The following is a 20352-nucleotide window of genomic DNA, read 5'->3' as shown; positions in this document are numbered from 1 at the left end:
CCAACTTGGGAAAAAACATCTGGAAATATTTTCCTCATCAGTAAACACTGTTACACTCCATCTCTCTAGCTTTCTGATAGTCTCTAGCCTCTGTTCTCACAGCCTTAGTTTATGGTTCCAACTACCTCTGTACAATGTTCAATACTCTAAGTATTGTATAGGATGTGACTATTGTAGCTGCAGTGTACTTACTAGTTTTCAATGGGATAGAAAAAGTCAGTGTTCTTCACACGCCTATTGCTACATTATACCCCAGCAACCCACCTCTGCCAATGCAATAGACATATCTATAGATCCAGTGATATGTGTCTACAACCCTGAAGCTTAAGAAGAAAATCAGCCAGCTGAAATGTGGCATCTGTATAAATACTTAATTAAAGACAGGAAAGCAAAAAAAAGGATTCAACCTCCCTGAGACTGATCTTACCTGCTACCTCTCCGTTGGTTAATTCAACTGACTCATCTTCTCTATTTTGATCCTCAGATTCAGATTCACACTGTAACCGATTCAACTGTGTGATATAATTAGTCAAAGCCTAGAAAAGAAGCAAAAGGTTGGAAGACTCTCGATTTTAATTCAGAAGATTTCAGGAGAATTCATGAGATGAAACATGTATTTGGAGTATAAACTTACATTAATAGTATCATCTTTGTGATTAAGAGCTACAAGTAAATCTTTCTGGAACTTCTCAAATGATTTGATTTGTTCACTGAGCTCAGCGTGTGATGCACTCGAGTCTTTGACTTCCTGCTGCAACTGAAAAGTCAAAACACATGAATTCCTATGGGTAAGGGAGGGGTTTCTGCACTGGATACATCAGGACTACAAGACTTAGACAAATAAATAGAGAACCATACTCCTCCGTGGCCTGCCTCAATCGAGGGGGTTGAGACCTTGGTTAAGGAAGAGGGCAGAGTGGCCCCAACTCTCACAGCTGCAGTAAGAACATCAGAGCTCTCAGGAAGTTGACCCTGTTTATTGCATTCCCCAGAAAATTGCTGCCAATTCAAATAATTTACCTCCAGCAGGAATGGCTGGGCACATATGACTCTCTCCTAAATTTAGACTCCTTATCATGTAATCTGCCCTTGGCCGGTGAATCAGTAACTACTCAAAAGAGGATCATAAAATACTTAATTTTCTGGTTTAAAAAGTTTCTTTGAGGCTATGCAAGTTAATAACTGATTGACATTTTAAGAAAATACACATGTACAAGATAAAAATCATGATGAATAAAGTTTACTACATTTGAACAACCATTTTAATTGACTTTGCACTGAAAAAATACACATTTTGTATACCTTTCACTGGACAGACTATCAGGAGGTACATCTTCAGGTTTTCTGTCCATTTCCTTTTCTTTCAATGTCTGTTCCTCAATTTCCCTTTGGTTTTCATTTTCATTCTGTTTAAGTTTGTGCAACGGCAGAGAGGACAAGACAGAAAGAAAACCTGTCATCTTAAAAACAGCATATCATTCTTCTGTACTGGTATGATGTGAACCAGAAAGTGCTTGAAATAATATTTAACTACAATTTATCAAGAGATCTGCAGTATCAAGAAAAGAATAAAACATTCAAGTGTAGAGATCAAAAATGTTTTAATGGCTTCAAACTAATATACTCTATATAGTGTAGCAATAAGGGTTGTCAATAAAGGTTGCTCCTTGGTAGAACAACAGTTTCTCCTACAGCAATACCAGATTAAAATTATCTTAAACAGAAAGCAAGACATTTTGACTCCACCTACCTTACATCTAAGTGATCACCAATATGTTAAGCTCAGTAACTATAAAAATACGTCACCTACCAACAATAAAGACAAACAAATCCTACTGCATTGTTGATCTACTGTTCCTAAATGCACCAAAGTCAATACTACCTGTGTTTGTGTACTGCTGCTGCGCATCTCACAACACAGCTTCTCTCTTCCAGCTAAAGACAGCTTCTTTAGTGCTTCCAACTCCTCTAAAAGCACCCTTTCTCTTTCTGAAACCAGGTTTTCGTTATTTAATGAGGATCTCTAAATAAAAAAAGAAGTCATGGAAGAATATTGATTGCGATAGAGGTAAAAAGCAGAAACATCAAGCAGATTTCTTTTAACCCCTTGGGACCAAGAGACCTTGGTTCTACCTTATGATTCATATTTCATTATTAGGGATTAAAAGGCACATATGAAGTTCAATGCAAAATTTGCAACTTTAGAAAAAAAGTTATTTAAACTTAAATATTCAGGAATTTGTATAGTTCGAGTAATATTTTCTCTGTCAATTTTTGCATTGAAATTTTAGAAGAATAAATTCACAAAATGCAATGAAGAAAAGCAAAACTGATTTTTCAAATGATATATTTTATTCTCAAATATCAATTTCCCTATTATTTTATATTTAAAAAATACACGTTTTAGTTTTCAAAATTAAATTCAATAAATTTGTTTTCATAAGAATTTTCATGTAAATATTTCTTGCTTTTCTGCAATAATTTTGTGAGTATATTTTATATAGCAGTTGATAAGAATATAGCTCCCAAATACCATGAGATATTTAAATTTAGAAAAGAATGTAATATAAATTTGAATTTCTCTAATCAACAAGAGATGTGTCCTTGGAGAGAGTTCTAGAAACAGATTACTTCAGAAGATTTCCATTCATGATTAAAAAGATGGATTAAAGATAGATAAAGATAAACCTTGGAGATGGTAATTGGTAGACTCACAGAACTATAAATGAACATTGAAAAAGTGAATGACAGCAACTGTATATTCAAGTACCTCAGTATAATATTTCCAAAACTCTCAAAGTGCTTTAGCTTTGTATGGTCAATAGAATTTTTAAATTTATATTGTAGTCACATTTCCAGTGCCTGAAAGGCAGTTAAATAAAATGAAAATGCACATTATATCAGTTGAGTTAGGTGTGCCTAACAAGGTCTAAAGTTGATCCCAGGAACTTCCTGATGTTAAGTATTTGTAATTTATTTGTATCTAGGAAAAATAATTTTGACTTAAAAAAAAAGCCACATAAAAAATACCATTATTTCAATTGAGGAGAAAAGAGACTCTAAAGTTCCATACCTGGGCTAACTGTCTATTAAGTCTCTTAATCTCTTCTTGTAGCTGCTCCATGTGTCTCATGTGTGCCTGCCTCAACAGTTCTGTGGCCTGTTGATGTTCTTCATACTGTTGTACAAGTTCTTGCCTCATATCTTCTAACTGTTCTTCGTTTGACATCATTTGTCTGGAAGCATCCATGCTTGATGTCAACATCTTACCATGAATCTTTGATAGGAAAAAACACAAGCAAAAAACTCAATCATAACATATTTTGTGGCAATTAGTCAGCATTGATACTTTAACTGAATATGAAAACAATTCTATTAACAACATAAAGCATCTGAGTTTTAGTTTTATTATTAAACAAAAGCATAAATCACTTTTTTAAAAAATTATTTTTTAGTTGTAGATGAACATAATACCTTTTTTCATTTATTTTATGTGGTGCTGAGGATCGAACCTAGTGCCTCACCCATGCAAGGCAAGCACTCTACCACTGAGCCACAACCCCAGCCCATAAATCACTTTTTTTAAAAAAGTATTTTTCTTATTTATAATTCCAAAACAACATGAAGTTAATTTATTACCACCATATATGTTATTTTCCAAAAGGAAACAGCTACTTACAAGATAGTTTAGCTAAAATCTAATTCTAACAGAGAAAAACAAAATACTCAAGATTCTTTATCCACCCCCTCTAACCCCCACCCCATCCACTTTTTTTTCCGCCCATACTAGAGATTTATCCCAGGGCCTCACACATGCTGGGCAAGTGCTCTACCACCAAGCTACATCTCCAGCCCCTTCTCTTAATGAAGTTATAACTCCTTTATATCTCTTGATATTTTATAATGGGGAAATAATATAAACAACAACAACAAATATACACACACACATGCAAAGTTTATAGGGCCAGGGTTGTGCCTCAGTAGTAGAGCGCTTGCCTAGCATGCATGAGGCACTGGTTCAATCCTGGGAACCACATAAAAATAAACAAATAAAATAAAGGTATTATGTCCATATACAACTAGAAAAATATTTTTAAAAATTAAGTTCACAAAATATAAGGAATTTTGTCTATTTAATTTTTATTCATTGGTCATCACCGTATTATAGAAAACTGCTTATTCAAAGAAAAATTATAATAAATTTTATTTGGAAATAAATGCTTTACATTTATGAGTTTCTCACACTCATGACAAGTCAATAGGTTCTATGAATACTTCAATCCCTTGCATTACATAAAAAGCTGACAGTTTTATTTGAATACACCTCTGAACAAGATACATCTATTGTGAACACATAAAATAAATTTGAAATTCAGATAATTTTAAAAGAAGTAGAATTTATTGTTTTCTGATAAAGGCTGCAATTCGTTGGGGTAACAGATCCTCAACTAACAAGAAAAAAGAATTAGTATATAGATAATAAGATACTTTGAATTGTCTTCTTGAATTCGTAGCAATTTCCTTTTATGTTCTTACATTTTAATTGAGCAAATCATTTGGCCACAGGTATTACCTAGTTATAATATAATTAATCTTCAATTAGTTTAAATAAAATTAACACAGGTATAATTTACAATGAGAACTTAACATGTATTATGTCCATAAGACAACCAAGAATACTATGACCTGACTTATTTTATACTTCACACCAATATTGTTTCACTTAATCAAATACCTTATAATTAATAAAATACATTAAAGTCAAGACTGGACTTCATACTTTCATTCTCTATTAATCAGCATTATTGCTACTGTTTTAAACTGAAGATATTATTATAAGTTTTTCTTTTTTATATTCAAAGAAGCATACTTACAGATTCGCTAACTATAAATGTTTTGTCTTTGGAGAACATTTCTTCTGAAATAGTTAGTTGGTGGACCTCTGATTCTATTATATCATCAAGATGATCACTGTTTGGTAATAGAACTTCTCCATCTTCTCCTAACTTTTTACTAAGTGGCTTAAATTCTTCTTTAAATTTCATGTCCAATGCATCAGAGGACTGAAGATCAATTTGATCCTGAGATAATTTCATTTCATTAAAATAATGTTTTTCATTTTGCTGGCAGAAAGTAAGTGCTTGTTTTGATGACATAGTATTTTCTTTTCCCTTTGATAGTCTAGATAGTTCAGTTTGTTGAGCAAATGCAACGCTCATTGACACAATGACCTAAAGAAATCAATCAAACAAACAAAAAAGGATTAGATTTATAAATACCAGCTGGATTTAAAAAGTGGGTAATTACTCAAAATTATATGAATTAGAAAAAAGCCTGGCCTCATAGTTTTAAAAACAAAAATAAATCCTCTGATAAAGTGATACAGAGATAGGCTATTTTTCAATAAATTTAACATCAAAGTGTTTTACTGCCTGCCTTTTAAAATAAAACAAGCAAAACTTTTCTAACTATAACATCAATAAATGCTCAGTACAAAAATAAAAAAAAATAAAAGTCTTTATATTTCTTCCTTCCAAGAAAATTCACTTGGCCATGAGTGATAATGTTCTGTGACAATCCTCCATCAGTATCTATAGTTATTATCTAACATTACAATAATTTATTAGGGTAATACAACTACTTTTTCTCTTCATAACTTTTGCCTCATTTTTAGAATGCCAAACTCCTTCACAAGGTAACTATTTACAATGTAACACATATATAAAAACTTGTGGCATTCTGTAAAATTGTAAGTACTATTCTATATCAAGAAAAAATGTTCTTTTCAATGAAAAGCACCGCAAAACATTCTATGAAGCAGCAATTATAGTTGATGCTGTTACACAACTGTTTGATGGACTATATATGAAACTTACAAATAAAAACAAAGTACATACCATCAATAAAATCCATGCTTTTTTTGACAGTTCAAAGATCAAGAAAATCTATAAACCAAGAAAACCTTGCAGATAAACTATAAACTTAGCTTAGCTATTTCTTCTTCTAATCTTTTTTGGTATTGTTTTTCCAAAAATTTAACCATATTTGTTTCTTGTTTCATTCCACATTCCTTAGAAAACTAAATTGAAGGGTGAAATATGACAATTTACACTGATTTTATACCATTAATTTTAAGGATGTAGTCAATATTCCAAAAATATCACTATTTTTGGACACTTTCAAATAAAAATAAATTTCAGTTATCTTTTAACTAAAAACATTTAATCTAATAATCCTACGAAATAATTACACTTACTATAAACTTAAAGATGCAAAGAGAGAAATATATTTACATATCTGTAATTATTAGCATAAATTCTAGGGTGGGTTAAGGATACTTAAATATAATTAATAAGACTTATGTATAAATGTATATTTATTTTAAGTAACATGTTAACAAGTGGCTATGTTTGATAATGAAATCATGAGCAAATTTTCTTCTTGGTATTTATTAAAAGAACACAATTTTCCACATACAATTTTTTTTTATCAATTAAAAAAATAAATCTTCTTTTAGAAATGTAGATATACTGTCAACATGAAAGTATTTGTTTATTTACCAATTATTTGAATTTCATCCAACAGACATTTAATAAGGGATGAGTGTGGCTCATATCTCTTCTTAATATCCAGAATGAGAATGGGCAATAGTCAGTGATTTTAATTTTTACTAGAATTTAGAATTATTTAGTGAAGATGAAGATGCAGTTGGGGGTTTGAAAAAAGTTTTGAATAATACAATGTTGAGGACAAGCAGAGAGTGGTTCAGTGGCAAGCACAGTAAAAAAAGTGTTTTTCTATCATTACTTCTGTTGGAAGATGGCCTGATCCATTACTCCAGCCCTAGCACCTTGGATTTTAGGGAATCCTATACACCATTCTGAAGATACCCTCTGCATCCATAAGGGGAAGAAAAGACTATGTTGGCCATGGTACTGAAGCTGATTTGTTACACAGTTCATAAAGAAATGTTACAAAGAAAAAATTTAAACTGTAACAGGGGAGGAAAATTCTCAAATTTAACTTTCTCTGTGTTTTTCCTATGCTATGAAAAATATTTCTATAGACATTCTGGATCTTTTACATAAGGTATTATCCTCATGATTTATGCTTAATCTTAGCCAAATATTTACTGCATAATTACAAACCTCAAGACGTAAAATTGATAGTAAGAAAAAGTATCAGTGTACATAACTGTTTAAAAATGAAGATTAAAAATAACATACCTCTATTGCATGATCAATATTCTTTTTTAGACAACTTCCAGGATGTACTACTGATTTCTGTACATCAGATTCTTTAATTACCACTGAATCAACAGAGAAGCTAAATATAAATAAAAAAGTATAAAAAAATTAGTGTTGTGTGTTTTATCAAAAGTTTTTACCATGCATAATGTGTACTGAGGCAGTGGGGAGACAAAAATGATAGTTCCCCAAGGTTACAAGTATTGTAACTTAAAATATTTTTAACTAAGTTTTCCATTTAAAAGTAACAATGAATATTATGTCATTTAATGAATTTCAGTATAAATGTATGATAAAAAGTTTATTATGTAAAAAACCATTTTTAATAAGTTTTTTAAAAATAACATCTTAGATATGCTTATATAGCAACAGTGTACATAATATAACATACTATATACACTGATACTACACACTACTTATATACCTAAGATATATAATACATATTATTCATATTACATGGATATCTAAATTACACAGACACAAAACATATAATAATATAGAATAGATTATATTGGATTAAATATATTAAAAGAGCCAGGTACAGTGGTGTGTGCTTGCAACTCCAGAAATTTGGGAGGTTGAGGCAGGAGGATCAAAAATTCAGGATGAGCCTTAGCAATTTATGAGACTCTCTTTCAAAAAAAAGGGGGGTTGGAAATGCAGGAAGATGGCTGAATAAAGTATTTGCGTCCCTGACAGATCTGTGGAGTGAACCAAGAAAAGCAAAACGGTCACTTTTTTCAACAAGATGGGTGAATGGTCCAGAACTAGGAAGGACTTAACTGGAATTTAATACTGGATACTCAAAACAGATCATGGACTCAAGAGATCTTGTATAATAAAATAAGGGGGAAAGATCCCCAGCTCCAGAGCTGTAAAATAGCTGGAAGTACAAACCAGAATAATCCCTATGTGAATGTAGTAAAGCAATAAAGGATCCCCCATTCCTAGGAAAACAGAGGTGTTTTGCGGTATGGAGAGCTTAAGAGCTCAGAGATACTGCTCAAAAAACAACAAACAAACAACAACAACAACAAAAAAAAAAAAACAGTAAGCTGTGCTGCACAGCATCTGTGTACAGGAGGGAAGCCACCAGCTTTCTTGGCGGCATGCATGGAGGAAAGCAGAAAGAACCCTTGTGAAGCAGTGGCTGGGGGGCCTGCAGCTAGGTGAGTCAATTATTGGCAGATCGAAGTCTGGCCCCAAAAATGTGCAAGGCAAACCCATGCTGTGTGATAGAGAGTGTTCCAAAGTGACCAGGAGAAAATCAAGCATGGAGGGACATTTACACAGGAGAATACTGATCAAGGAAACCCACCTGGCTTTAGCCTCCCCATCCAATCAGCTGCTTGCAGTACTGGCTGGAAGAGAAGTGCCTGACTGTGAATTTGAAAGGACAGGCAAAGGAAGAGATCAAGTTTGGAGACCAAATGACGACCAGGGTTCATGGGGTCTGCAGGCAAAGTAGTGGGCTAAGAACAGATTCCTACATCACATGTGTAGAACCTAAAGGAGATTCCCGAGGTATGGTCTTCCAAAGTGGACAGACAATTGCTGAGCCTTGGAGGTGTGATGACTTAAAATCTTCAGACCAATAGGCACGCAGTGAAGAGATTGGAACGTAGCTAAGCCTACACCTTGGCTCTAGTAGTTCCGCTTCCAGGACTAACACTCTCACCCTAGCAACCCTAACTACCCTGAGGGTAGAGCTAGCATCAAATTCCAGACAACATACCTAACTGCTCAGAAGAGAAGCTGAGAAACTTGAACTGCAATGGAAAAAAGTGTTCAATTTTTCATCCAGATTCCTTTTTTTTTCTTCTCTTACATGTCTACCATTTTTAAAAACAAGTATTTTTCATGAATCATTTTATTGAGGACTGGGATATCGGAATAGTACATTACAGTTTTGTTGTTTACTATTTTCTTTGAAAAAATTATATATATTTCCTATATATATTTCCTGTTTCCTTGTATTCTCTTTCTCACTTTTCTCTTGCTAACACCCAACCTCTATTAAGTCCTCCCTTCATTCTTCCTATAATTTTTTAACTTCTATCTTTTCTGATCCTTCCTCATAAACATCACACCCTACATGACTTTTGTTCTCTCTTTGTCCACAAATGGAAACTGTAAACTTTTTTGCAAACTTACTGTTTATATTGTAGACAATAATTGAACACATCATTTCAGTTTAATGGAACAAAACTGTGGATGCCTTAATAGGAGCTATTTGGTTTAAGGCTGTATATTGTTTGTATTTGGTGCAGTTATTATTTGTGTCTTCCTTAAAGGCGAGGTACTAGAAATCTTCAGGGACACTATGAATCTACAGGGTAGACACTGTACTGCTTGAAATCCACACTGCTAGAAAGACAGACATAAGAACAACATGAGAAAACAATGGAACAAAGTGGCCCAAACAAACCAAGATGATCCAATAATTAAACCCATAGACAACACAGTAAAAGAAATGTAGAAAAGGAATTTAGAAAGTACATATTAGACTGACCTGGTACATAAAGAATGATATAGGGAATAAAATCAGAGATAAATTTGAGGAGGTGAAAGATCATTGCAGAGGCAGAGATTCTCAGAAAATGACAACAACAACAACAACCACCCCAGAAATCCTCAAAATGAAACAATCAATAAACCAATTAAAAATTCAATGGAAATTATTATCAATAGACTAGACCATTTGGAAGATAGAACCTCAGGCAATGAAGACAAAATATATAATTTTGAAAATAAAGTTGACTACACAGGGAAGATTGTAAGAAACCATGAACAGAACTTCCAAGAATGATGAAATAACAAGAAAAGACCAAATTAAGATTTATTGGAATAGGTGAAGGCATAGAGATATAAACCAAAGGAATGCCCAGTTTTTCAATGAAATAATATGAAAAAATTTCCAAAATCTGAAGAATGAAATGGAAAATCAAATACAAGAGGACCTCAAATGTACAAGATCACAACAGACCCACATCAAGACACATCATAAAAAAAAGGTCAAATATAGAAAATAAGGATTGAATTTTAAAGGCTATGAGAGAAAAAATATCAGATTATATATAGAGGGAAACTAATTAGGATCTCACGTGATTTTTCAACCCAGACCCTCAAAGCTAGGAGGTCCTGGAATAATATATACCTAGTTCTGAAGAAGATGGATGCCAACCAAGAATTTTATATCTAACAAAATAAAACTTCAGATTTAAAGATGAAATAAAAACCTTCCATAATAAACAAAAGTTAAAAGAACTAGAAAATCTGTGCTATAAAACATTATCAACAAAATATTCCATGAAGATGGAAAAAAAAGTCAAAATCAACAAAGGGAGGAGCCATACAAAAGGAATAATCAATCAAAGGAGAAATTAATTCAAAGTAAAAAGTAGATATAACCTAAAATGACTGGGAACACAAATCATATCTCAAAAATAATGTTAATGGTCTAAACTAATAAACCCAAAAGACATAGATTGGCAGATTGGATTAAAAAAACAAAACCCAAAAATCTGTTGTCTCCAAGAGACTCACCTCATAAGCAAAGACATCCACAGAGTGAAAATGAAAGGACAGGAAAAAACATATCACTCACATGGACTGAGTAAACAAACAGGGGTTTCTATCCCCATGTCAGATAAAATGTACTTCAAGCCAAAAGTTAATCAGAAGGGACAAAGAAGACATTTCATACTGCTTAAGGGAATTATACATCAACAAGACATAATACGTTAAATATTTATGCCCCAAACAATGGAGCATCTACATATATCAAACATAATTCAATTTCAAGAATTAAATAGACCATAATACAATAATACTGAGTGACTTTAACAAACCTTTCGCACTACTGGATAGATCATCAAACAAAAACTAAACAAAAAAACTATAGAACTTAATAATATAATCAATAATTTATACTTAACAGACATATAAAGAGTATTATATCCATCAACGAATACATGTTCTTCTCAGCAGCACACAGACTCTTCTCTAAAATATGCCACAAAGCAACAATTATGAAATAACAAAAGAGATTATACCCTGCATTCTATCAGATCATAATGGAATGAAATTAGAAATCATTGATACAATAAAAAATAAAAACTCCAACACCTAGAGACTAAATAATATGCTATTGACTAACCAATGGATATGAGAAGAAGTCAGGGATGAAATTTTTAAAATACTTACCAGAGATAAATGAGAACTGATACAACTTGTCAAAATCTCTGGGACACTATTAAGCTATATTCATTAAAAGAATGGAAAGTCAATGAGTAAATGACCTAACATAAGATCTCAAAGCCCTAGAAAAATAAAAACAAATCAACACCAAAAGCAGTAGAAGACAGAATAATTAAAATCAGAGCTGAAATAAATGAAATTGAAATAATCGGAACAATTAAAAAATTAACAAAACAAAAAGTTGTGTCTTTGAAAAAATAAATAAAATTGATAAACTCAATCATGCTAATGAAGACAGAAAACTCAAATCACTAAAATTCATAATCACAAAAAATATTACAACAGATAGTGTTGAAATACAGTAGAGAATCAGAAGCTATTTTGAAAATTTATACTCCAATAAAAATGAAAAATTTAAAGACATCAACAAATTTCTAGAGACAAATGAGCTACCCAAATGGAATTAGGAGGACATACACAATTTAAACAGATCAATTTCAAGCAATAAAATAGAAGAAGTCATCAAAAGCCAACCATTTAAGTAACGCCCAGGACGAAACAGATTCTTACCCAGTACTACAAGACCTTTGATGAATTAATACCAATAAGCCTCAAACTATTTCATGAAACAGAAAAGGAGGGAACTCTTCCAAACTCATTCTATGAAGCTAGTATCACCTGATATCAAAATCAGACAAAGACACATCAAGGAAAGATAACTTCAGACCAATATCCCTAATGAACATAGATGCAAAACTTCTGTATACAATTCTGGCAACTCACATATAAAAACATTAAAAATATAGTTGTTATGGTTTGGTTGTGAAGTATCCCCCAAAAGTTCACATAAGACAATGCAAGAAGATTCAGAAGAGAAATGACTAACCTAATCAGTGAATTAATCCCCGATAGGAATTAAATGAAGTGGCAGGGTATGGCTGGAGGAGATGGGAATTGGGGGGATGGCTATGGAGTACACATTTTTTTATCTGGAGAGTGGAGTCTCTATATGGGGTATATATTTTGTATCTGGAGAGTGAAGTCGCTGTCTCTGTTTCCTGATCACTATGTGAACTCCTTCCCTCTGTCACACTCTTCTTCCAGATGTTCTGCCGTACCTCAAAGCCCAAGGGATGGAGCTGGCCTTCTATGGACTAAGACGTCTAAACACCATGAGCCCTCAAATAACACCATGAGTCCTTTTCCTCTCTTAAAATTGTTCTGGTCAGATCTTTTAGTAACAGAAATAAAAAAGCTGACTAAAACAATAGTGCATCATATTCAAGTGGGATTCAAGGTTGGTTCAACATACAGAAATAAATAAATGTAATTCATCACATCAATAGACTTCAAGAAGAATCATATGATCATTTCAATTGGAGCACAAAAAGCATTTGACAAAATAAAGCACCCTTTAATGTTTAAAACACTAGAAAAACTAGGGATAGTAGAAACAAATCTCAACACTGAAAAAGCTATACATGCTAAACCCAAGACCAAAATCATTCTAAATGGAGAAAAACTGAAGGCATTCCATCTACGAACTGTAGTAAGACAAGAATACCCTTTTTTTTTTTTACCACTTTTATTCGATATAATCCTGGAAACTAGTCAGGGCAAGTAGACAGAAGAAAGAAATTAAAGGTATACGAATAGAAAAAGAACTCAAATTATTACTATTTGCCGACAATATGATTCTATATTTAGAAGACCTAAAAAATCCACCAGAAAACTTCTAGAATTAATGAGTGAAATTCAGCAAAGTAGCAGGATATAAAATTAACAACGATACATCAAATGCATTCCTATATATCAGTGATAAAGCCACTGAAAAAGAAATTAAGAAAACTACCCCATTCACAACAGCGTCAAAAAATAAAATAGAATATTTGGAATCAATCTAACAAAAGAGGTGAAAGACCTCTACAGTGAAAACTACAGAAAACTAAAGAAAAAAATTGAAGACCTTAGAAGATGGAAATATCTCCCATGTTCTTGGATAGGCAGAATTAACATTGTCAAAATGGCCATACTACCAAAAGCATTATATAGATTTAATGCAATTCCTATTAAAATTCCAATGACATTCTTTGTAAAACTAGAAAAAGCAATCATGAAATTCATTTGGAAAAAAGAGACCCAGAATAGCCAAAGCAATCCTTAGGAAGAAAAGTGAAGCAAGAGGCATCATAATACCAGAAATTAAATTATACTACAGAGCCATAACAGCAACAAGAAAAAACAATGGGATGACACTGGCACCAAAACAGACACATAGACCAATGATACAGAATAGAAGACATAGAGACAAACCCATATAAATACAGTTATCTCATACTAGACAAAGGTGACAAAAATACTCACTGGAGAAAAGATAGCCTATTCAACAAATGGTGCTGGGAAAACTGAAAATCCACATGAAGCAAAATGAAATTAAACCTCTATCTCTAATCTTGCACAAAACTCAATTCAAAGTGGATCAAGGATTTAGGCACTAGAACAGAGACCATGCATTTAACAGAAGAAAAAGTAGGTCCAAACTCTACCATCTCAGCTTAGGAACTGACCTCCTTAACAAGATTTCTAGAGCACAAGAACTATAAGCAAGAATCAATAAAAAGATTCAAACTAAAATGGTTCTTCACATCAAACAATCAATAACATGAAGAGTGCCTACCGAATGGGAGAAAACGTTTACCACATATACACCTCAGAGCATTAATCCCCAGGATATATAAAAATCTCAAGAAACTTAACACCAGGGGCTGGGGTTGTGGCTCAGTGGTAGAGTGCTTGCCTGGCATGTGTGAGGGACCTAGGGTTTGATTCTCAGCACCACATATAAATAAATTTAAAAAATAAAGATTCATCAACAACTAAAAAAAAATTAAAAAACAATAAAAACACCAGAAAAACAAACCAATCAATAAATGGGCTAAGGAACTGAACAGACACTTCACAAGACATAAAATCGATCAACAAATATGTGAAAATACATTCAACATCTCTAGCAATTAGAGAAATGCAAATCAAAACTACAATGAGATTCTATCTCACTCCAGTTAGAATGGCAACTATCAAGAATACGAGCAACAGGCCTAGGGACATAGCTCACTTGGTAGACTGCTTGCCTCACATGACCAAGGCCCTAGTTCAATACTAAGCACCACAAAAAAAGAAAAAGAAAAAATATGCAACAATAAATGTTGGCAAGCATGTGGGGGTAAAGGTACACTCATACATTGCTGGTGGGACTGCAAATTGATGCAACTACTATAGAAAGCAGCATGGAGATTCCTAAGAAAACGTGGAATGGAACCACCATTTGACCCAGTTATCCCACTCCTAGGTTTATACTCAAAGGGCTTTAAATCAGCATAATACAGTGATGCAGCCACATCATGTTTATAGCAGCTAAATTCACAATAGTTAAACTACGGAACCAACCCAGGTGTCCTTCAACAGATGAATGGATAAAGAAAGTGTGATATATATCTTCCCAATGGAGTATTACTCAGCCTTAAAGAAGAATGAAATTATGGCATTTGGTGGCAAATGGATGGACCTGGAGAATATCATGCTAAGCTAAATAAGCCAATCCCAAAGAACCAAAGACTGAATATTTTGTCTGATATGCAGATACTAATTCACAATGGGTTGGGGGGGGTAGGGAAGAATAAACATATTTTGGATTAGACAAAGGGCAATGAGGGGAGGGGAGGGTTATGAGGGAAGAAAGGATAGTAGAATGAATCAGATATTATTATCCCAGGTACATATATGATTACATCACATATTCTACATCATGCACAAGAAAGAATGAGAAGTTATACTTCATTTATGTATGATATGTCAAACTGCATCCTACTGTCTTAGATAACTATTTAGAAGAAAAAAATCATTAGAACTAAAAAAAAAATTAGTTATTGAAACTATATATATATATAGAAATAATAGTTCATTAAATTTGATTTGTCTAACATTACCCAACTGGTATGTGGTAGATCTGAACATGAGTTATTTTAAATAAAAACAGTAGTTCTGAAAAAAAAGAAGAGGGGTGAGGATGTGGCTTGGTGGAAAAGAGCCCCTGAATTCAATCCCTGATACAAAAAAAAATAATATATATATATATATAAATACATGGGTGTGCATGTATGTATGTATGTATGTATATATATAAAGATATATCTAAGATGTATTACTGAGTTAAAAATGCTTGTAAATTCTCACTTGCATTAAAAGCCTGTTTTAACATATATGTCTATATAAATAGGAAAATGTCTGAAAGAATACATATCAAAAGTAACAATGATTGCTTATATTGGAAATGAAGTGTGGCAACAGGAAAGAGAAGGTTCTTAACTTACAGTTAGTTTAATTTTAACTTACAATCAGTTTAATTTTAATTTTATCTACCCACATATCTTTTGGTATGTATGTCTGAATTCTGTATCGTTATATAAGTATTCACTACTTTGTAACAATGTTTTCTTAAAATGTCTAATCTTATAACAATAAGGTAAGATTAGTATTTAGAAATCACATGGATTTAGAATACATCAGTCACTTAAATAGACAAAGATAAGCTTAAATTCCTAGGCTGGGGTTGTGGCTCAGTGGTAAAGTACTTGCCTAGTGTGTATGAGGCACTGGGTTCAATTCTTAGCACTGCATGTAAATAAATAAATAAATAAAATAACAACTAATAAAAATGTTTTTTAAAAAGGCTTAAATTCCTTAATTGAAAACAAACAAAATGAAACAATACTTCCTCTAAATTTATATATATATTTGTATACATAAATTACATACATACATTATTTATATACACATATACATGCACACACACAATGATTATAATGTGTGCGTACATATAAAACAAATAATTTTAAGAAAAAATGAAGTAGAAAAGTAAGACACAGACTCTTTGGGGACGATTTTAATTTATGTAAGAACATGACATCTAAGTAAAGATCCAAAGGAGATGAGGGTGTGGGCATACAAATACCTGGAGAATAATCATTCTAGGTAGAAGAAAAAGCCAATGAATCCCTAAAGCAGAAGCATACTGATATGTGATATATTTGAGGATCACAGTGGGGATGTATGAGGTTTTTTTTTTTAATCTTTTAAAATTGTTTTTAGTTGTCAATGGACCTTTACTTTATTTATTTATATGTGGTGCTGAGAATCAAACCCAGGACCTCACACAAGCCAGGCGAGCGCTTTACCGCTGAGCTCCAACCCCAACCCCATGGGATTATATGGTTTGAGAACAGTAAGTGATAAGAAAGTCAGTAGAAAATGAAAGTCAAAGATGTCATGGTCCTCAGGACTAGTGAGACTGTAAAGAGCAGAAGAGGATTAGAGTAACATGATGTAACTGAAATTATAAAAGCAAAGGTTCTGGCACTTGTGATGACTATATAGAGAATAGACTGTAAACAGAAGTTGAGTAATCCAGGTGAAACACAAAACAATTGCAGGGACCAGTGGAGCAGTAAGGAGTGGCACAGTTTTGATGTACTTTGAAGGTTAAAAAAAAAACCAAGATTTTTTCATAGAATGGCAGAGAGTTATGACAGAAAGGAGTCATGATGGATGAAGATGGCTACAGAAGGAGCAAATTTTAGAAGATCCTGATCCAAGAAAACATACATAGTGGTAATTGAAGATCATTTCTTCTCTCCTCATAGATCAGGGTTCTATTTGGGACATGATGAATTTGAGCATTAGACAATCAAATGGAGTATATTCAAGTCATAGTGGAATGATCATACTTAGACTATTTAAGTATTCACCACATCAACATATCAAAGCCGAGGCATAGAATAAACATGTAAATGTCTACTACCTGACCTATTTTAATTCAGAAAATAGATTAATAACATCTTTATAAAAGTATAAGTAAAATTCCTATAATAAAATGTCTTTGGTTTATACCAACATTTATTTCACACATTTCAAAGATACAGAATTATCTCCTGCTCTTATTTCTTAAAAATGTTACATCCTATCTCTTTGTTAAAGTTATATTTTATTCTTAAAATAATCATTCCAGATGATACTATCATTGTTACTAAGCTACAAATACTGCTGAATGAAGTTTTAAGTAAATAGATACCTTGGGTCCACCGTGGTCTCACTAATGGCTTGAAGCTTCTCCTGTAGAGAATAAATTTCTGCCCTATGATTTTCTTCAGTTTCTTTCAATTGTTTGCGCAAAAAGCATATGAAGTTTTCCAATTCTTGAATTTGTTCTTCAAGTTGTTTAATTTTTTTGGTATCTTTCAGAGAAGATAACAGGAAGAGAAGACAATACACATTTCAATACAAACTTCTCAGTGAAATAATCATTTTATTTCAATGTATAAAAATATTTATTCTTTGAAAAATGTTTTGAGTGAAACTCAGGTTTTAATTTGACTCATTCTGACTGATGAAAACAAGAAAACAGTGTGATTCAAGATCATTTCTCCTATCCTTATGGTATAGTATCTCTAAATTCAACAATTTTATATCTTTAAAACAATTCAGAAACATGAAACAAAAGAAGTTTTGAAAAGGGACCACAGGAGAGTAGTTAACACCTTTTACTTTCCTCTTTTATTTTTATTTCTTAAAAATGCTGATAATTAATCACTAAACTAACTTTTTTGCCAATTAAATGAGCCATTAGTTAACATGCAATTTGGGAAATAGTGGACAGACTACCTCAAGAAGATATCAATTTAAAAAAAATACAAACTTAAAATATTACTATATTCAAAGAACCCCTGAAGTGAAAAAGCATGGTATTATCTGATATGCTTGAAATTCTATTCTGTTCACCAAAGCAATTCCAATAATAAAACTCCATTCCTAAAAGCAAAAGTGAAGGCCTAGAGATACCTTGAACACAAGAAGTCTAGTTAACTGGCCAAATAATCATGAAAGAAAAACATTAACTGTGACTAATTGTTTATGGTTCATTGTATGGTCCCTTAACATTGTTACTTCCTATTATGCCATCTTGGTCTTTTAACTCACTCTCTAGTTTCCCCTGATAACTCATTCTTGTCCTTGACATTCATGCTGATTATAAATCTTTACCTCATAATTAAATTTTTCTCCCAGGTTTCAGACTTCTATTTTCAACTAACTCCTATATATTTTTTCAAAATCAATAAGTATTCTATTCTTAACTCAATATATTTAAAACTGAATTATTATTTTTTTTCACAAATTGGTTCCTTTCTATGACTAGAACCATACTCTAGTTTCTTAAGCTAGAAACTTGGGTATCATTCTTAATTTCTGCTAACATTAACGACAAACTAGAACCTAACTCTAAGTGTTGAACTTAACTTTCTATCATACTCAATTCAATCTGGCTGGTCTTCCCATCAATAATTTCATCCCTTCCAACTGATCCTAATGGTATCAACTTAAAATAAAAATCTTATTATTACTCCCACTATTTAAAATCCTGCTGTAGGTCTTATCACCAATAGCATAAAACATAAACATGTTTCATCAAGAGTACATAAAACCTTTCCTGATCAAGCTCCTTCCAATCTCTCCAGTTTTATCTAGCTAACACAACTTGAACTCCCAGTTCTCCCAAATGGATGCAATCTTAGATAGAGCTCAATGCTTAAGACTCCATAGCCTTCCCCAAATTTCCAACCCAGTTACTCCTATCCATACCCTCATCCTACTCATCTCCCCAGGAAAGACAAAACTTTTTTTTCTCCCTCCATTCTTTGCATTTCAGAAAATTTCAGTGTATTTTATATATGCTTTCCCAATGGATTATAATTTCCTATGGGAAAATGACTCGGTAATTTTAGTTTTCTCTAGCACTTGAATGAATATCCAATGATTATATGAACAAATAAGACTAGGGCTTAGATACACAAGTCACCTTCCCCTGTGAGTTCTAAGGACAGAATTATGAAATGGTGGACTCTAAGTGATGCTTCATGGTAATTATAAGTCAGAAACTATTTACCTGTTTGTGTTTTTACATTCTGTAGTTCTAACTGGTATATTTTCTGAAGTTCCTTGATCTTTTCCTCTTGAGTAGAAATAAGCTCCTCTTTAAGATTGCAAAGAGCTTTATCTTTTTCATTTTCCATATATTCACGAACCTGATCCACGTGAGCTGAATAAACCAGTGAAAGGCATATGCACTGAGCTGCCATCTGTAGCCTTAAATCATTCTGAAAGTGAATATAAATTAGAAAAATTTAAAATAATTTACTATAAAATAACTTGCTTTTTGCATATACTAAAACAAGAGGAGAAATAAATTATAGTTTAAAACTTCATAAGAGAACCAATGACATTTTTTCTTCATTCTTCATTCAATTATACTTAGCTACTTCTTTTTTCAAGGAGAGTAGTATCATTACCTCAATTTTAGAGCAAATTCTGATATTTGGTATAGCTTATGATTTGTCCATATTGGAGAGTCTTTATTCTGACTGTCCGGGAATGCTCCCTACAGGAACAAGTTGTCTCTGCAGGAAACAGCCTAGAGCCTCAACATTTTAGGATATTTAAAGGCGAAAACCACATCCAGATTGACTTGGCAACCAGCAAGCAAGCAAGCAAGAAGTAGTAGAAGCTGAATAAAGCCATTAGCGAAACAATGCAATGTCTTAATCAAATTTTCATCTCATTCATTTCTCCTGGGATTTTTTCATAATCATAATCAAAAGAGAAATGGATCAAAGTGACCCTAGTTGAATACAAATTAAAGAATGGCCACTAACATCTAATCAGTTATTCCCCAGAAAGGTACACTGCCCAAGGAAAGTGGGAACCAAAGAGAACAATTTTACATTGTGTAAGAATTGCTATTCTGTATTGCAAGTAGGCTATGCTAGGCAATTAGTAATGTGGTACAGTGATGGGA

The 20352-nt window shown here is 32.6% G+C and overlaps 1 protein-coding gene across 1 annotated transcript in view; it reads right to left on the bottom strand.

The window, feature by feature from the left end:
- Positions 1-433: 433 nt before the first annotated feature.
- The window catches only part of LOC143409991 (A-kinase anchor protein 9-like), a 37169-nt gene continuing 17250 nt past the window's right edge, over positions 434-20352 (bottom strand). Inside the window, 9 exon segments of the mRNA XM_076870659.2 lie at positions 434-536; positions 1303-1406; positions 1883-2023; positions 3074-3277; positions 4875-5231; positions 5963-6079; positions 7227-7326; positions 17575-17737; positions 19444-19654. Coding sequence (XP_076726774.2) covers positions 530-536; positions 1303-1406; positions 1883-2023; positions 3074-3277; positions 4875-5231; positions 5963-6079; positions 7227-7326; positions 17575-17737; positions 19444-19654 — 1404 coding nt within the window. The 3' untranslated portion in view covers positions 434-529.

The sequence above is a fragment of the Callospermophilus lateralis genome, chromosome 11 (assembly GCF_048772815.1).
Source record: "Callospermophilus lateralis isolate mCalLat2 chromosome 11, mCalLat2.hap1, whole genome shotgun sequence".
Classification (NCBI taxonomy): domain Eukaryota; kingdom Metazoa; phylum Chordata; class Mammalia; order Rodentia; family Sciuridae; genus Callospermophilus; species Callospermophilus lateralis.
The sequence above is the reverse complement of the archived record's forward strand: the minus strand, read 5'-3'. Positions and strand labels throughout refer to the sequence as shown.